This window comes from Panthera tigris, chromosome B2 (assembly GCF_018350195.1).
Source record: "Panthera tigris isolate Pti1 chromosome B2, P.tigris_Pti1_mat1.1, whole genome shotgun sequence".
Taxonomy (NCBI): Eukaryota; Metazoa; Chordata; class Mammalia; order Carnivora; family Felidae; genus Panthera; species Panthera tigris.
This window is the reverse complement of record NC_056664.1, coordinates 49,886,364-49,906,154: the sequence shown is the minus strand read 5'-3', so window position 1 is coordinate 49,906,154 and position 19,791 is coordinate 49,886,364. Positions and strand designations below refer to the sequence as shown.

Sequence of the window (19,791 nt, the reverse complement as noted above, 5' to 3'; positions counted from 1 at the left end):
AGTGGTCGCGGAAGTGGGCTGGTGCCCTGTGGGGGAGAGAAACTGAGGCCCCTGGCAGCGTCTGTGCGATTCCACCTAGGATCTGGTTCCAGCCTGAGGCCTGGGTGAGCAGGCGGGCGGGCCCCGGCCTGTTCCTGGGTTACTATATGTCATCCCAGCCGCCTCCTGCTAAAGGACAGTCAGAGACCAACCACCTTTAGCAGAGTCACGTTGAGGGGAGCAAGGGCCTCCTGGGAGCATCTACTGGTTTCCCGTCTTGGCAGGAAGCTGCAGCCAGGCATCCCCTTGGCTGGTCCCCATGTGCAAGCTCGGCCCTCACAGGCCCCTCTCCTGTTCCAGTCCAGGCAGGAACACCATGTGTGTCTGTCTCCCTTCACTTCCTAGGTTACCATGAAAACGGAGTAGTGAAAGCGGAGAATGGGACCTCCCCACGGACTAAGAAACTCAAGTCTCCTTGAGGCCAAAGTGCTGGAACAGGGATCCTCTCATGGGGGCACGGCAGGGAGGTTGGGGAGCCTGGCCCCCGCCACTGCCTTCCCCCTCCTGCTCCTGATGCTCCATCTCAAGCAGCAGGAACCTGTCTTCAAATGGGGCTTTTCCTTTCTCACTTTTTGGCTTTCTTTTCTTACTCCTCCATAAACCATTCTCAATAAAACCAAAACTCTTCCTTCTTTCTCTCCCTTAAGCCACCTCACGTCCTTGCCTCTGTCCTGTGTTGGGTTTTCTAGAAGCCCAGGCCCTCATGGTTATCTTTTTGCTTGCCTCCTCTTTCTCTTCCTTCACGGCTGCTGCTTTTTACTTCTCTCACCGTATTGTGCAATTTTTCCGTGTCTGATTTTTACAATGAGAGGGAGCTCAAGTTGCAGTGAGTCCTGGCCATCCACCACCCAGCTTCAGTCCCCAGGACTTGTCAAAGCCAGAAGCCTCGTGCCAAGGAGCCTCTGCCTGGGGCCACTGGCAGGCCCACCCACGGGCCCCATGTTCGCTCGAGGAGAGGAGAGACCAGCCCTCTTGGATCATAATCTCCTAGGTGCTGATTAACTGAGATGTATGATTCCAGTTCCACACGCACCAGCTGGAGGCCCGGCATAGCCACTGCTCCTTGGAATTGCCAAGGCATTTGGCTGTGGGGCATGGAGACCTGGTCCAGAAAGATGGTGTTAACCATGTTGGGTCCCGTGACTCGAGACGGCTTACCGGTGGCTGGTCATGGACGGGGGCCAGCCTGCCCTCGCTTTGCCGGGGAGGTGCTGAAGGAGGACAAGTCTCCCCACCCTCTAAAGCAAGAACAAAGCGTACTGAGCAGCAGGCTCCTCTGGAAAGGTAACAGCGGCAGAGGTGATGGAGCTGTTGTCCTCAGCCTTTCTTCAGCCCCAGCTACAGCTGCTTTTTCAACCGTTCACCAGCATCCAAAACCAAATCCAAACCACAGTGAACAGACCAGCCTGACGGACGCTGGTCCTCAACCCCAGACCCAGGCAGCCCTGTCAGGGCTGGCCTCGCTACCTGACTTCATCTCTCTAGCTGCAGGAACATCCGAGTCCCCCACTCGTCCCCTGGTGCCCCAGAGAGGGTCACTGGTCCACATCCCCTCTGGCCCCGTCTGTCGTGTGTTCTTCGGCAAGGTCGTTGTCATCCTCCGATGTCTGTCCAGCGCACCTCCAGCATTTGAGACTATCTGAGAGCAGGACCGATTTGGAATTGGTCTGCAGGGTAGATGAGCAAACGCCACTCTACCACTGTGCCACTGGGGGGCCTCTGCCCTGTCCCTCACATATCCTTTCCCTCTGCTCCACCCAAAGACAAGGCCTCCAAGCCCATGTGGGGCCTGGTTTGGACTTCGGGAAGGGGTTAGGCTTTCAGAGGTCCTAATTAAGAACTCTTGAATTCTGCATTAAGGTGCTGGGGAGTGATTCTTGGGGGGCATAGAAATGTTAGTACCCTTTGATGTGCTGGTCCTCTTTCTGATGCCACAGTAGAAGCCAAACCTTGGGTTATTATCCTAAAAGGGGGGAGATGGGTTTTTTCATCAGGGCAACTCCTCCTCCATGTCCCTTTTATCAGCAACAGATTGGATTTTCCAGTGACTGAGGAAGTTGTACCCTCCTCTGTCCAGGATAAGGTAGAAATGCGAAAAGCTACCCTGGGCTTCTGATTACCCTTAGGAAGTGGGACGGCACTTTTGGAGATCTGCATCTCTCCCATCCTCGTCTGACACTTCCTAGGCTGCAGAGCAGAATGTTGCTAAAAGGGTACTTGGAATCAACCCTGCAGACCCGAGCCAGGACCCTTTAGCCGTTCGGCCAAATACCCTGCTGAGGCTGCGTTTGGGTTCCTTACCTTGCCTGGAGATGGAGGGGCATTTGGCCAGCAGCCTCCAACCTGCCCGTCAGCCTCACAGCCCTTCTTGGTCCTCTTCTGGCTGTGTCTTGGGCAGCAACCTGCCTCCTGTGAGGGGCCACTCCTTCAGGTGAGCCCCATTTAATTTTCGGTGGGTATGCAGTAGGCTGCAGGCCTGGGAGGTGGGGAGAGCGGCCCCAGGCATGCCATCAGGCAGCCCCCTTCTCATGTAGGTGTGCTAGGTGTTTGTGGTCAGAGACTACGTGGCTTCGTGCTCCCTCAGCCTCCTGCAAACTTCTGGCTCTGTGGTAGGTATGATTCAGAGCTGCTACCACCACTCCAGGGGTCTGGGTCAACCTAGGCTCCCTGAGACTATGACTCAGGCTAGCATGTCACTAGCAGGGCTTCTGGGATGATTTGAGAGGAGACGGGATGAGAGTAAATGTAGGGTGCTTTGTCACCCCACTGGCATCCCCGCCACATGTATTTCAGAGCAGAGCCCGGGCTTTGGCAGGCTGGCTCAAAGCATGTTGCCAAAATAACTCCATCCTCTGAGCTTGTTGTGCTGGCTTGTCCTGATTTGGCCACTTTGGCTGTCGTCTTCCGTCTTCTACACGCTCTCCTGTTCCCAAAGTGCCAAGCCATCTGGGAAGGCCCTGCCAGACAGCTCTGAGTTTGAGAGGCTGGCTCAGCAAGAGCAGGAGAACAGATGCTCATCTACCTCAGCCAACAGCCGCCTCTCTCTCTAAACATCCCTGGCCAGCACAGGTGTGGCAGGTGGCAGTGGGCAAGAGAGGCAGGCTGTGTGGTGGACAGGAGGGCCCTGTGCTCCTCGGGTTCAGTGGTGGGAAAGTTATTTTTACCATCTAGGCTCTGATAGCTGCACAATTAAGTGACATGTGTTCCTTTTGAAGGTAGGGGAAGGTTCTAGAGGAAAGGGAAGCAGGCTGAGCCAGGAGGGGAGCTGCTTCTCCCCCATTCTAGTCCATTCTAACCCCGTGTGTGTGTGTCTGGGCCAACAGATGTAAATGGTTGCCGAGAAACGTTTCTGTTTCTGTCCCCAGGCAGAACTTACTGACATTTCAGAAACCAAAATTGACATCTGTACTCTGGCCACCTTTGCAGATGCTTCTCTTGACTAGAATCCCTGGGACCCTAGAAACCCCTAAAGCTTGGGTGGGGTATTCTCCCAGGGGGTGTGCATCTCGGTTTTCTTTAGGGATCTTCTTCCTTAGCGGCCTTTGATTTTTTTTTTTTTCCTAAGTGGTGAATAAGAGGTAGGGGCAGAGAGTACACTCTCCCAAGATTCCACAATAGAAAATTCTTCTCCCTGGATGCCTCTTTAAATTTGAAGTGGCTTGCCAGGCCACATGTGGCTAGGGAAGGCTCAGCTTTTGGATTTACATCACAGATTTCAGCCTTCCCTGTCCGTTTTCCCTGGCCTGGACAGCACTCACTCCCCTTGCTGAGTGCCTGGGAGACCCAAGTGAGCAGAGTTGTTCCATAATGGAAGGTGTGCTGTGGTCTTGGGAGGTGGGAAGATAGAGTGGTCTTCCTTCCCTCCCACTGCCTCCCAGCCCACAACCCTGCTCCTCAGAAGGGCGCAGGGTCATTGTCAGATGGTGAGACACTTAAATAGAATCCCTCTTCAGCCGGAGGCTGGCCCAATGAGCAAGCCTTCATCGGCTTCACTGTCTTTACCCCGGGTCTCTCCTCTCCTGCCTCCCCCCTACTCGTTTTTATAGATGTCTCAACAGCATCGAGACTTCCATGTTCCGTTCTGACTCTGTGCTCAGCAACCCCCGAGAGTTTGTCCTGAGCAGACCCTCCTCCTCGCTGTAGAAGTGCCTTACTTGCCATGTGGTCTTCTGGCCTTGGCTTGTACTGCCAGCTGCCAGGCCTCTTGGGTGGTCTGTCCTGTGCAGCCAAGGACACCGGACCCTGGGATATCACATGTAAAAGGGACATGGATTGTGACAGTTTGGCCACACTCGTCTCAGTTCCCTCCCTCCATCGTGTTCGGGTATGTGGTCAGTTCTAGGTTGTTTCTGGTTTCTCCTTTGTGTCGGTTTTCTGGCCCACAGGGGTGGCTGCAGTCACCTGTGCCTCCTACCCATGGAAGGAAGCCTGGTGGCCTCCAGGGACACTGAGTGCCCTGTGAACCCTGCTCTGCCAGCACCCCCCACACCTAGTTTAAAAAGAAAGGCGTCCTGGCTGTAACCTCTTCCACTCTGTTTTGTCTCCCATTCAACCCACAGTTTGTATGGTAAAGGTGTTAGTCACAAGTGTCGGCCCACAGACACCCATTTGACAGTGGGTCTAGTGTGGCTGTTGCAGTCTCCTTGCGCTCCAAACTCAGTGTTACCTATGTTCGCAGCGGCTGCCTGCCGTCCCCTTGCTCTTCCGGGCTGTGCAATAACTCTCCCAGCCGGTGGTCTTTCCACAGGCCTTGCTGTCCCTAAACACCCTGCAGTTGGGGAGGGAAGGGACCCGTGGGAGGGCGGTCGACATCCCTTACAGAAGAAATGTGCGCCACTTCCCCTGTGTTGCTGCCCTTGTCTTCACCCTGGGTGGGTTTCTGTGGCACTCGAATAGAGCATCGTAGCATCACCTTAGAAGTTCGTGTTTTTGTTTTTTTTTTTTTTTAATCTGTTGGAAAAAAAAAAAAAAACCATCCTCATGATGGGGCATTAAATAAGTCCATGTCTGGGAAGTAGATCTGCTGTGACCCCTGAGATGTCACCGTCACTCTGTCTAAAGGCGTTCTAGAGTTTCTTGTTTGCGTGGAGAGGAAGCAGCTTGTGCGGAGATGCGGCCACGCGGGGACAGCCCTGCTCCCCCGGTAGGAGCGGGCTGGCATCGTAAGTGCCACTGTTGCCTTGGGGGCGGATTCCCGTGTTTGTGTGATGAGACCATACACCTCACGTGTCTGTCCCTCTGGTTTAACAAACAGCTGAAGGACAAGCTGAGGCCGCTGGTGCCGCCTGAGCAACTCCTAATGCAAATGTGGACAAAGTGTCTTTTTGTTTTCTACTTTAGCCTGTTCACGTTATGGACCAAATTTCAACAAGGAACTCAAGGAAAATTTGTACCTGCCGTATTTATGCTTTCATGTAAAAGGGTTTTTTTTTTTTTTTTTTTTGGAGGGGGGGTCTTTTTATTTTCAGTGAACTTTTTTCAAAATCCTTTTCCACCGTTTCTGTCTGGTTTTAAAACAAATTGCAGTTTTGTATGGATTTTTTTTTAATGTACATTTCGAAACAAATCAAATATTTTTGAAATAACTGAATAAAAGGCATAGAATTATCAGTCTAATTGTCTCTGGTATAATTACTTCTATTCCTTTTTAATCTGGATGCTTACATTTGCTTTCACTTGGAAAATAATTTTGTGTCAATTTTAGCCTCATTTTTCACTGTAGGAGTTCTTTCTCATATATCTTTTTGAACGGTGTTCATCTTGGTCATGTGAATGAGGGAACTGTAATTAAGGATGGAGAAAGTTACATGCAGTGTGCATAGTAAGGAGCATTTTTGAGTCTGTATCAGTAGACTATAAAAACGGAAAGGAGTTTTCTTGACCTTGAGTTTGTAGCTCTCACAAGGAAGTGCCGTGGACTTGATGCCTACTATGGTGTGAAGTCACTGGCTCGGAGAAGACGGAAGGTGTGTGTGGAATCTTGGTGCCGGTGCTGAGCAGTAGTGGTGACAATGGAGGGCAGTGGGGGCTGCTGATGCCAGTTCTAAGGCCTGCTCTTGGCTGCAGTGGTCTGTGTTTTCCAGAACCATCTTCTGAGAGCTCAGGAGAGGAGTGGTTACAGCTGGCAGTCAGCCATGGACACCACAGGGTGTGAGGATTACCCAGGAAGGGTTCACCTGAGGTCAAGGTGAGTGGCACTCACAGAGGTCAGGCTTTGGCTCAGACTTGGGTTTCAGTCTGGCTCTGCCAGAAGCAGCTAGGTGGCCCCAGGTGGTTAACCTTTCTGAGCCCATTTGCTTACATGTGGGGTTTGTGTGCTTGTTGCTTGTTTTTGCAGGCAGCAGTGCTGGCGAGATTTAGGGATAGTGAGTGCTGTTCATGCTACAAGTAAAGCACTCAATTTTTTTTTTTTTTAAGAGGCACACTTCTGTGCCAGCAGGACATTAAGGAGTCCCTCATCCAAGTGGCCCTTGATTCTCTGGAAACTGTTTCGAGAGGGCTTCTCCACCTGGTGGTCCCAAATACCCTCAGTGCCTATAGATACGGGTTTGATACATGTTAATTCGATGGTATTTTCAAGGCCCCCTAGTAGTGCAGACAGAGTCCAGGCCCAGGGCCTGAGTAGTGGCTTCTTTTAGCCGGCCACCAGGGAGGGGAGACAAAGGAGGTCGTTTCTCCCTATAGTACTGCTTGCTGCAGGCTAACGCTCAACTCTTCCATCATCTAGGCCAGGACGCCAGATGCGTGTCGGGTGTGACCGCAGTGTAAGTGACCTCAAAAGGCCGCACCGCCATTCGGGATTCAGTAGGAAAAGCGATTTGCTCGGACTTGCATGGCGCCTGTACTCGGCCATCTCATGTAAACTAGCAGGGCTGAGCACAGCCCTTCTGTGTGTGGATGACAGAAGTGACCTGCTAGCTCTGGTCGTCTGCACCTGGTGATGGTGCTGGCATATCGCACCTTCCCATCTCGGGGAGACTTGGAAAGTGAGTGGTGAGTGGATCGTGAGCCCAAGTCATACATGTGAATGCTGCCTACTGTGCTCAGCACAGCTGTGAGGCACTTCTGACGGCTGCAGCAGGCTGACGTTTTCATCCTGCTCCCCATAACAGTGGGGAGGGTGCCAGGAGTCCAAGAAGAAGAAATGTCGGATCGGACAGAAGGGCTATGAGCACTTGGATCTCAAAGGGTGGGTAAGAGGATTTTTTCCTAATGTCTCCATTTAAGCCAAAGACACAAGTCGGCAAGGATCTCTGTTGCAGCTGGTGCAGAGCCACCAGAGACTTGAAGCAGGCCCAGAGTCTGGTGAACCTCCCTCCTGCGGGGGCGGGGGAGAAATTGATGGAGTGTGGATTTCTTGAGAGGGGCCATCAGTGCTGTAGGTCCACAAGCTCCATGACGGAGGTGCTTTAACAGACTCAGGGCTTGACACGTATCCCCTGGAGTTTAGAGAGCGTGAAGTTTAGGGTGCCTGCTTCTCCCCTAAAGCGAGTCTCCAGAAGATGGACTGTCTGAGCTGCTTAACTGCAGAGCCCTGAGAGCAATCTAAGTGGATACAGAGGGAAAGAGTGGATCTGGAAGGGTTAGCCCGAGGAGGCCCCCACCTGTAGGGCCTCCTGAGAGGATGAGAGGGAGCCTGGAGGGAATGTACTACTGGAACCGGGCATGTTGGAGACTGGGCCATCTGTATCTGAGAATGGCACTCTGGGAGGTTTTCTGGGGGAAAGTGTCCTGAGAACTCACAAAAGCTGCCTTGGGAGAGAGAAAGAGCCAGATTTTCGGCACATGACACACAGAAGGTCCTGGTCCAGTTAGGGCTTTACTGGCCACAGAAGTAAGACCTTGCCCCTTTCCTCTGGTGTCTACTCCCTAACCCTTCCCAGACATTACAAAGGCCAGAAACAGTAGTATGGCAGGTGGGAAGGGGAAGGAGCAGAAAGGAAGGAAGGAGAAACCCACCATAGCTGCCCCAGCACCTACCCATCCTTCCTCCCTCTTTCCTCTCTCTCTCTCTCTCTCTCTCACTCACACACACACATACTAGACTATGTGTATCTAAGCTTGACCTGGGCATGCAGGATAGAGCTTAGTATTTTCACTTTAGACTGAAATGGACTTCTGAATACTTGAAAATAATACTTTCAATAGTAATGAGTGACTGGGGGTAAAAAATTTTAAATTGGGTGGTTCTTGAAATCTTGACCTGGAGCAGAAAAACTCAACATGTACTATCTTACAGAACTTTTAGCAAGCTAGTTCGAGGTGGCTTGGTTCAGCAACAGAGGAAGAACTGTGGGAAGTTACCCAGCACTTCCGAGGCCAGGTATCCCGGATCTTGTATTGACAACTCCCACTCATTCACACCACTGGCTGGGCAGCAGGGAGGAGCCGGAGCTGGTGGCTGACCTCAACTCTGGAGCAGCCATGGTTCTAAAAACTGAGTCAGAGCTCACAGATAACCAGTAACTGTTTTTCCTCCCGTCTCAAGGCCAGGTTCTCTAAAAGCAGGGATTTTATATATATTCTCTAAAAGCAGCATGTGTGTAGATATGTGTGTGTGTGTATAAAATTATTAACTATAGTTCAAATCACAAAATACATTTTCTATTATGACCCAGTAAATACATCCTCAGCTGAAACAAGTTTCATGAAACAGTATATACCTACTATTTGTATTACACTCTCATATTTTCTGTTCTATTCCATTTTTGTTTAAATGCAGGTCTAATGGGCCTATAGCCACAGTTTGCCAATGTCTATTTCCCTGCAATGCTGGGGTAAGTAGGCACATGGCGGGGGGCATCGGCTTGCAGCAACAGCAGTCTGTGTGCTGTCTACACCCCAAGTGATGCTTCTCCTGGCAAAATCTAGTTTTTCTCCTGCTCTTAATCATGCCACACCTGTATGAGGATTGTCCAGAGAAACAGAATCAATGGAATGTATATAGAGAGAAAGATGATTATTATAAGAATTGGCTCACATGATTACGGAGGCTGACAAAGCCCAAGATTTGCAGCAAGCAGGCTAGAGACCCAGGAGAGCTGATGGTGTAGTTCTGGTCTGAAGGCCAGGCCAGCAGGCTTGAGACCCAGGATGAGCCAGTGTTTTAGTTTGAGTCCAAAGGCAGGAAAAGGTTGTCCTAGTTCAAAGGCAAGCAGGAGGAATTCTTTCTTACTTCGGGAAAGCACAGCCTATTCAGGCTTTCAGGGGAGTGGGTGAGGCCCACCCACACCAGGGAGGGCAATCTGCTTTACTCATTCTATAAACTCAAATGTTAATCTCATCCAGAAACAGTCACATCCAGAAAAATGACCCCAAGGCCCAGACAAGTTGACACATAAAATTAACCATCACAATATCCCTACCCCTACCTCACTAAATAAGGTACCATCTTAGCTCTTTAAAGATCCAATTTAATTTAGACTTTAGTATTAAAGTTATGTTTTTTTGGTTCCTATATTTTAAGAGTTCTGTAGATGCCTCTCTGAAAAGTAGAAGGTGTTTCAAAATGTAGGTCCAACCTCCAAACGATACCACATTCTCTCATCAGCCAGGTCCGTTTGAAAAAGCACGAACAAAGTTAGAGTAGTTAATCTTGTCTTCTCCGTGAGAGCACACCCTGATCAACTGCAGGAGAGAGCAGAGAGCAAGTGAGGCAGAGCTGCGGGGTACGCTTGTTAATAACAATCCCCAGCCTTTGTAAACCAGGTCAGAGTTTGTATCAGAGGATTCCAAAATGGTCCTGCGAACCTGCCAGGTAGCTCAGATGTTATGCCCATCTTAAACTTTATGAAATTGAAGCTCAGATGGAATAAAAGGCCTGCCTGGGATTTCAGGACTAACATTTGTAAGCACATTGCCATTTCCAAAGCACTTTTAATTATTTTTATATTCAAATACGAGCTTTGTCCACCCAGCCTGCACAGAGTAAAACTCTTAAAATAGCAAGCTGCTATTATCATCGCCTAACAAAAGAATCCAGTTACGTCACTGCTCAAACCAGGTCCCCTGAAATGCAGCTGTGGGTGATGGTAGACTTCTAGATTTGCTGTGGTCACCTTTACAAAATGTGCAAACCCATGCCGCCCACACCTCCCCCCCCCCGCCCCTTCCCACTGACTGCAGTTCCTCTCTTCGCTAGGTCATGGATGGCACACATGACTTAAAAGCTGGGCACACTATCACTCTGAGATTTGGGAAGCCAAAGGGGCATTTGCCCAGGTGAACACCTTCTCTCCTGTCTCCTGTACTCCCTGCTAATGTCCTAATTTATGAAAAATCCTCATCTCTGATCTAGCCCCTCCAGCACCATACAGACAGCCTTCCCTAAGTGAGTCTTCAGTTCTGAACATCACTTTTTGCTAAAAAATCTTTAAGAAGGTCTACAGCACTTCAGTGTTTTTCATCAGTGAGAAGTCTCCATGAAAAGTCACAGTCCTTGGCAATTGTGGGAGAAACTTTGTTCTGAGTTCCAGGGAAACCCAAGCTTCCTGGGAATTTATAATGAAAAAAGGCACAAAACACCTTCTTTTACTCACTTATGAAAATTCTAGAAGGAGACTGGTCATGTCCTTCCTCCACTTGCATCTGGCCATGCGTGACCCCTTACCAATAGACGTCACTGCCCCTGGCAGTGATCATGCCCTCTTCCATGATGGCTAGACTGCTGGGCTAATGTAAGCATCGCCATGAAGGGTGTCACAGGCTGCCCACCATTCTGCTCAACCCAGTTACCTTTGAGTCTCCCCTCGGGGCTGCCTCTCTAGGATCACCTCTGTGGAGTCTCCTTCAGCCCAGAAATGACTCATCAGCCACCCTGTGCTGTCTAGCCCCTATCCACTTAAACAGAGTCCCTGCTGCAGCCATTAGGAAAGAACATCAATGCAAAAATCCAGGGGCAACACCATAACCAGAACTTGAATAGGAGATCTGATTTGAACACCTTTAAGTTTCCCATTAAAACAAAATATGCATGCAATTGCCTTTGGGAGAGAATGAACGGTGTTCAGCCTCTGTAGTCACCCAGAAGAGCAATTCATACTGACCTCCTTAATCAAAGAATCATCAACTGGGAGGTGGAGAGAGTCACAGATTTTAAAGAACATTTCTTTGTCCACATATCCTGAAGCTTCCTTGTCATAAATTTGAAATGCTTCACGAATGTTGTCTTTGCATGGATGATGTTTCATTTGCTTCTGAATTGTGTCTATTAATGCTTCCAGTTCTTGCTCACCCGGATCCTCTTTAGTTTGCGTGCTGTAGACAAAGGAAGGAAATGCCTGGCATCTTATTTATACTTGACCGGTCTCATCTCAGTGACCAAAGTTCTCATTTGGCGAAGTGGGGGAAGCTTCTAATGGCAAGCGGCTTGGACACTTAGCTGGCCAATAACGGAATGCTTGCCTGCAGGGGCTGGCTGATGACTGACCCCCACAGGAAGGCCTGATTAGGGGGTTTCTGAACTGAAGCCCAGCCTCCCTGGCTGCCACCTGTTAAATCACTGCACCACAAAGAGCCAAATCTCCCACTGTGGCAGCCTCCCCAAGCTCGGTGTTTGCGCAAATCATCTGCTGCTGCTTAATGCTGATGCAGGTCTACATGGTCTGTTATCTCATCTAAAACTAAGGGAGTTTAAAAAAAATTACACACAGTCAGCAATCTGTTGTACTTTTAACATTCCCTCTCCAGTTCATTCTGAATTTTGTGACAGGTAGTGGATTGAGAAGTTTAGGCTTAGCATTTACTGAAATGAGAGATGAGTAACACAGAGCATTAGAAAGAAGGCGGTCTATCCTTTCAAACCACAACCAGGATAAGCGGAAGCCCAATTCATTTCCTTTGAACACAAAGGTACCATTACACAAATAAAGACTTTTAGAGCTGGAAAAGACATTTCATCTTTATAAAGGCATTTTGGGATAAAATGAGACCGCAATAAACTCAGAAACCCTTTCTCAATGATGAAAAAACAGACTTGAAGACCCAGATGTCATGTCAGAGGCAGGACCAGAACAGACATCTCACTCGGGTTCTGACATATTCTTTCAAGGATGCCCACCACCTCTCACCTACCCTCCCCCTCCACACCATCACAGTACCAGTCTACCATGGCTTTCCTGTTCCTATTTCCTTCTGCATAGGATAGTCAAAAGGTTCACTGTTCCAAATGGCCTCTGTTAACTTCATTCCCTTTTGAACCACTGGCGACCCTTGCTGGGGAAGGCATAAAGTGCTACAGCCTTTCAGGGACAATTTAGAAAACATGAAGCAAAAGCCCAGCAAAGAATTTCAAATAATTTATCCTAAGGAAATAATCATGAGTTGTATACAAGGATACATCTAATAAAGCAGTTTTGAGACAGCCTAAATGTCTAAAAAGATTGTCCAAAAATCAGGAATTGGTTAAACAATATCCCCCAAACAATCAGGCAATATAAAAATCATGTGGCATGGACAATGTTGCAGAAAGAATAGACAGATGGGTGAGAAAATCAATGTGTAAAAGTGTATACAGAAGGCTACATTTTGCATCAAAGTTGTGAGGGGAATAAGAACATACAATTAAATCCGCTTACATTGTGCAAAGAAACTCTGGGAAGAGATTTTAAAACCAATGAAGTAGGTAGTTAGCTATGGAGAATGGAGGGTAACAAGCAGGTGGATGGAAGATGGGGCAGGAATAAAACTTTTCATTTGTCCTTCAAATATATATATTATATATAACATATAACTCATGTCAATTATATATTACATTATATATAACTCATTATATCATATGATATATAACTCATGTGAATATAATACCTACTCTAAAAATTATCAATGCTCCATAAAATATTTCGTATCAGAAATGTTCATGATATGCAAAAAGCTAATTAAATATTACAGGATTACTCCACTTTATATGCATATTAAAGCAATATTGGAAGTAATCATCTCTGGGTTATGGGATTTTAAGGAATATTTTTATTTCTATTTCCTAAATTTTTACTCCGTGAATGTTATTTATTATGGGCATGTGTTACCTTTATAGTAAGACAAAAACAATATAAATTGCAATGATGAAAATCTCTAGTATCTAAATGCTGTCTGGCATTATTGAAGCAGAATATATTTACCTGGTGGGTACACCTCCAGTCATATATACTAAATTATGAATGATTGCCTGGGCACTATTTTAGTGGCAGAAAGCAGTGAAACCTCAATCTTCCATATCTTCCCAGGAGTTAGAGCCATAGAGCATATATATTTGAAATGTGATCATCCATTCATTTTGGGAAAGAGAAGATAACCCTCCCTTCCCTGAAGGGGCCAGATGTTTAATACTGCTTCATACAATAGGGAAAATGTCGATGGCATCTGCTGCCTTTGAGTATGCTGGAGTAAATTCAAACAGAGCTTGCCACAGGTGGTGCTGTTTACGACAGAGCTAGTGAGAGTTCTAGCCCCTACATTATTGAGGGGCCCAAAACAGGGCTCCCTTCTCTAGGACAGCTGCAACATTGTTCCACATGTTAACAAGGGAACACAGGGGCCAAATGGTCATCCTTAATGGGGACCGCCGACTGAGAGAGGTGGCTGGGTTCCCAGCACACGAGGTGCAAACTCTGTGCCAACTCCTCCGATGCCCTTCTTTTTCTTTCCACAAAAGCAAACATGAGTTTTATGGGGCGATTAATCTCCCATAGGTAAAAAAAAAGACGTCATGGTTTTCATTCCACTCTTAGACTATTTTCCTAGGGGCAACCTGGCAAAGCCCTCTACTTAGCAAGAAAGAAATAAATGGAATTCACATATTTTCTTCAACAGCAAAGAGACTGCAGTTTTGTTCTTTCTTATATTTGGGGGCAGGGTGGAGAGCAGTGGGCAACTCTATGATTTGTCAGAACTTTAAAGTGTGGCCATTTTGACTGCAAAGGTTCAGCATCAACCCCTTAGCCTGACTTTAGCTCTTGATCCATGATCGAATGTCTCCCCTCAGCCCCAGTGGTAAACTCACTTCCAGGGCAGGCAGCCCCTTGCCTAGAGACCTTAGAGTGGTCAGGGAGCTGAGTAACAACCTCCTCGATTTTTTGGTGCTTTTCTCTGGTGAGAGAGAAGAAATTGTAGTAAGAGCATGAGCTCTAGAATCTGACTGGTTCAATAGCTGTTTTACCACTTAAAGCCTGCATGATCTTAAGTAGATTACCTAACTGCTCTATGCCTCAATTTCATTATCTGTCATAGGGGAGTTTGAAAGGAAGCCACCTCATAAAGATTGCTTTGAGAATTAAATGAACTATTACATATAAAGCACTTAGTACCTGACATAGCAAGTGCACACAAATGTCAGCTTTGAACAAAGTTCTTTTCACAGTCCTAGTAGAAATAGTCACTCATCTAACAACTATTTATTGAACATGTTTGGCTGAGTACGACAAGGAACCAGTTTCTAGTAAGGATCCCTGCTCTCCAGAAGGGAATTAAGACATGGACTTTAAAGTCGCTCACAGGGGCGCCTGGGTGGCTCAGTAGGTTGGGCATCTGACTTCGGCTCAGGTCATGATCTCACGGTCCGTGGATTCGAGCCCTGCACCGGGCTCTGGGCTGACAGCTCAGAGCCTGGAGCCTGTTTCGGATTCTGTGTCTCCCTCTCTCTCTGACCCTCCCCTGCTCATGCTCTGTCTCTCTCTGTCTCAAAAAAATAAATAAAATGTAAAAAAAATAAATGAATAAAGTCGCTCACAGAAGGGAGAAAATGACCATTAGGGGTCATGTAGGGGAGGTACAAAGCCTGAGAGGATCACCAAGGGCTGAACTGGGAGATGGTCTTGAAGGATGTGAGGGCTTGGACCTGCTGAACGAAATAAAGGAACTTCAGACAATGGGAAGAGCCTGAGAAAAGGCATGAAGAAAGGAATGCCAGAGGTTGGTATAATAAACCTGTTTGTCTGGAGTGCAGTGTGTGTGGAAAGGTAAGCTGGAACTCGAAGTTCAATGGTCATTTGGAGACACACTATGAAGGTTCTTGGTGGAACCTGGAAAGTTCAGACTGAGAACTTTAGAACTTTGTTTTTAAGTATATATATATATGTATACATGTATACATGTATATATGTGTGTGTGTGTGTGTATATATATATATATATATATATATATATATGTATATATGTATATATAAACACACACACACACACATACACATACATACAATGGAGTATTACTCGGCAATCAGAAAGAATGAAATCTTGCCATTTGCAACTACGTGGGTGGAACCAGAGGGTATTATGCTAAGTGAAACTAGTCGGAGAAAGATAAATATCATCTGACTTCACTCATATGAGGACTTTAAGATAGAAAACAGATGAACATAAGGGAAGGGAAGCAAAAATAATATAAAAACAGGGAGGGGGGCCAAAACATAAGAGACTCTTAAATATGGAGAACAAACAGAGGGTTACTGGAGGGGTTATGGGAGTGAGGATGGGCTAAATGGGTAAGGGGCATTAAGGAATCTACTCCTGAAATCATTGTTGCACTATATGCTAACTAGGATGTAAATTAAAAAAATTAAATGAAAATTAAAGGAAAGAAAAATTAATACCAGTCCTTCTCAAACTCTCCAAAAAATATATATATATATATATATATATATATATATATATATATATATATATATGGAGAAGGAAACACTTCCAAACTTATTTTATGAGGCCATTATTACCCTGATACCAAAGCCAGTCAAAGTCCCTTAAAGAAAATTACACACCAATATCTTTGGTGAACATAGATGCAAAAATCTTCAACAAAACACTAGCAAACCAAATTCAACAGCACATTAAAAGGACCATACACCATGATGAAATGGTAATTATCCTTTTTATGCAATGATGGTGCAACATACACAAGTCAGTAAATGTGATATACCACAGTAACAGAATGAAGAATAAAAATCACGCATACATGGTCAACTAATCTTTGACAAGGGTGCCAAGAATACACAATGGAGAAAGGACAGTCTCTTTAATAAATGGTGCTGGCAAAACTGAGTATCCACAGGCAAAAGAATGAAAATGGATCTCGATTTAAGATAACAAAAATTAATTCAAAATGGATTGAAGACTTAAACATAAGACCTGGAACTGTAAAACTCTTAGAAGTAAACAAAGGAAAGCTCTTTGACATTGGTTTTGGCAATGATTTTTTGGATAGGACACCAAAAGCACAGTCAACAAAAGTAAAAACAAATAGAACTATTTCAAACTAAAAAGCTTTTGCACAGCAAAAGGAATAATCAACAAAATGACAAGGCAATCTATGAAATGGGAGAAAATATTTACAAGCTGTCTTAGTCTGCTCAGGGTACTATAACAAAATACCAGAGACTAGGTAGCTTATAAACAACCAAAATTTATTTCTCACAATTATGGAGGCTAAAAGCCCAAGATCATGGCACCACAGATTCCACATGGTGGCTAGGGAAGGCTCTCTCTTTGGTTCAGAGATAGTATCTTCTCATTGTGTCCTCATGGTATAAGGGGGCTAGCAAGTTCTCTGGGGCCTCTTTTATATAAGCACTAATCCCATCCATAGGACTCTCATGACCTAATCGCCTTCCAGAGGCCCTACCTCTTAATACCATCACATGAACTCTTAATATGGATCAAGATATCAACACATAGGGGCACCTGGGTGGCTCAGTTGGTTAAACCTCCAGATCTGGCTCAGGTCATGATCTCCCAGTCTGTGGATTCGAGCCCCACATCAGGCTCTGTACTGACAGCTCAGAGTCTGGAGCTTGCTTCGGATTCTGTCTCTGTCTCTGTCTCTCTCTCTCTCTCTCTCTCTCTCTGCCCCTTCCCCACTCACAGTCTGTCTCTTTCTCTCTCAAAAATAAACAAACATTAAAAAAAATTTTTTTAGTATCAACATATAAATTCTGAGAGGACACAAAACATTCAGACCATGGCACAAACCATATATCTGATAAGGGATTGATAGCTAAAATATATAAGGAACTCATACAACTCAATAGCAAAAATGAATGAATGAATAAATAAATAAATAAACAAACAATCCAGTTAAAACATGGGCAAAAGACCTGGGTAGACATTTTCCCAAAAAGGATATACAAATGCTAAGAGGCACATGAGAAAGTGCTCAACCTCACTAATTATGAGGGAAATGTAAATCAAAACCACAATAAGATATAACACCTGTTAAGATGGTTATCATCGAAAAGACAAGAGATAACAACTTGGAGAGGATGTGGAGAAAAGGGAACTCTTGTACATTCCCATTGGGAATGTAAATTAGTACAGCCATTATGGAAAAGTTATGGAATTGCCTCAAAAAATTAAAAATAGAACTATCACAGGATCTAGCAATCCCATTTCTGGATATGTATCTGAGGGAAAAGAAATCAGGACCTCAAGGAGACATCTGCAGTGCCATATTTACTGCAGCATTATTCACAATAGCCAAGATATGAAAATAACCTAAGTGTCCAACAATGGATGAATAGATTTTAAAAATGTGACACATATATAAAAAACATGGCCCAATAGAATATTATTCAGACATAAAAAGAAGGAAATCCTGCCCTTGGTGACAACACGGATGAATTGGAAGGATATTGTGCTTAGTGAAATAACCCAGAGAAAGACAAATACTGTATAATCTCATTTATATGTGGAATCTAAAAAAAGTCACACTCATAGAAACAGAGTAGAAGGTGGTTACCAGGGGCTGGGGGAAAGGTGATGTTGGTCAAAGGGTTAAAAAAAAAATCAATAACAAGACGAATAAGTTCTGGAGGTCTAATTGTGACTATTATCAATAATACTGTACCGTATACTTGCTGTTTGCTACGAGATCTTCAACATTCCCACCACACACACACACACACACACACACACACACACACAAATAAATGGTAGCCATGTAAGGTGATGGATATGTTAATTAACTTGATTGTGGTAGTCATTCACAATGTATATCAAATCACCATGTTGTAGATTTTAAATATATACACTTATACCTCAATAAAATTGGGGGAGGGGGGAAGTAGTATGATCAATTTGGAGCCTAGTTCCAGGAAAACTGGTCTGGTAATAGTGTGTGAAGTGGATTAAGGGAAAAAGAGAATGGATGTGGGAAGATAAGTTGGGAGGTACTGTGGAGGCCTAGGTAAGCAGTGATGGGAGCATGGCAGACATCAGTGGTCCCCTGTTCAATATTCACCCTCTCCCTTTCCTAACAGAGCCTTTATTTTGTTTGGAGCAGCAGTAAAAAGTGGCTCTGTGATGCAGCCCAGACAATGAGATGTCAGCAGAACTTGCTAGGTGGGGCTCCTGGATAAGCCCTTTAAAAACAGGAAAGACGTGGTGAGATTGGCTGTTCAGTCTTTTACCCTTTGTCCTTCCCCTTCTTCCTGCCTGGACTATAATGCAGTGCTAGAGATAGAACGTTCATTTTGTGGCCACAGGGTGAAAAGCAGGAGGACTAAAGCTACTACTTGCTAAGGGTGTCTCAGAAGAGAGAAAAAAACATCAAGTCTCTGTTGGCATTGCAAAGCCACCACACAGGCTCTGGAGTGCTTCCCTCCAGATGTCCTGTTACAGGTTAAGCTAATGTAAATTTGTTTTTGTTGTTGTTATGTGTGGACAAATGCAGCTCCTAACTGACTGAGTGCTTTAGATTAGGAAATGGTGGGGAGAATGAAAAGGAGAAGTCAGAGGCAAGACATATCATAGAATAAAAGAATTTAGCTTATTGAATATAGTGCAAAACAAAAGAGGTCAAAAGAATCTCAAAGATTTCAAACAAAGATAAATGGAACACTGATGTGATTATGAAAAAGCAGGCAATTAACATTTATGGCTTGCCTCCTGTGTGTGCAGACACTATGCTGGCACTTTACATATGTTATTACAACACACTGTTATCACAACTTTATGAGACACACACAGAAAGAAGGAAGAGCAGTTGTGCTAGAAAGTTGGAAACAACAATGGCGTTTTTTCTTGTTGTACAAATTGTGAGGTGCTGTGGTTCACCTGGATGAAGACACACTGAACAGGCCAACAGGAATCTAGAACGAGCGTCAGGAGAGTGGTTGGGATGGAGAGCAACTTGTTTAGACACTGTGCCACGAGGTGAGAGGAGATTGTCAGACTTTAGAAAAAGCAAACAAGAGGACCAAAAATAGGACCTTGAGAAATACCAACCTAGTAGACAAAAAGTAGCAAAAAGATACAAAGAACAGAATTCCAGAAGTAGCAGGGGTATCAGAGACTCTGACTTTCTAGAACTCATAAGAGGGTTTCAAAAAAGGGGCTTACCTCATCCTATGGATATACCTAGAAAACACCCACACCAGTGTAAACCCAAAAAAAGACCCAAAGGGTGGCAGTATAGATCTCCACAGCTAAATGTAGAGAAGAGGCCACATTAAAGAGGGTAGGAAGGTTAGAGACATGGTCAGCAGCCAAACAGACCCACAAGACTGTCCATGGGAGGGAGGGACTCCAGCAGTGTGGAGAGAAGAGAGAAGCAGACCCTACATGAGGTACCCCAGGCAAAGGGGACTCACATGGGGAAGATGAATCCCCACAACATTTGGTTTTCAACACTAGAGAGGCTTAACAATCAATAAGGCTTAACACCTGGAACTTTAAAAATCAGCAGCTTGGCTCTGGGAGAGCCAGGAGGGCAATAGGAAACTGAGTCTACGTCCCTAAAGAGCACAACAAACAGCCCCACCAAGATACA

General features: G+C 45.7%; 2 protein-coding genes across 2 annotated transcripts in view; one reads left to right on the top strand and one right to left on the bottom strand.

Moving 5' to 3' along the window:
- TRAM2 (translocation associated membrane protein 2) overlaps positions 1-667 on the top strand; it is a 78,219-nt gene extending 77,552 nt beyond the window's left edge. Inside the window, exon 11 of the mRNA XM_042986553.1 lies at positions 385-667. Within this exon, the coding sequence (XP_042842487.1) occupies positions 385-458 (74 nt within the window). The 3' untranslated portion in view covers positions 459-667. The remainder of the gene's footprint in view (positions 1-384) is intronic.
- Positions 668-9,436: 8,769 nt separating this feature from the next.
- The window catches only part of EFHC1 (EF-hand domain containing 1), a 66,549-nt gene continuing 56,194 nt past the window's right edge, over positions 9,437-19,791 (bottom strand). Inside the window, exons 10-11 of the mRNA XM_007095515.3 lie at positions 11,085-11,295; positions 9,437-9,666 (exon numbers count right to left, since the gene is read on the bottom strand). Of these exons, the coding sequence (XP_007095577.2) occupies positions 9,586-9,666; positions 11,085-11,295 (292 nt within the window). The 3' untranslated portion in view covers positions 9,437-9,585. The remainder of the gene's footprint in view (positions 9,667-11,084; positions 11,296-19,791) is intronic.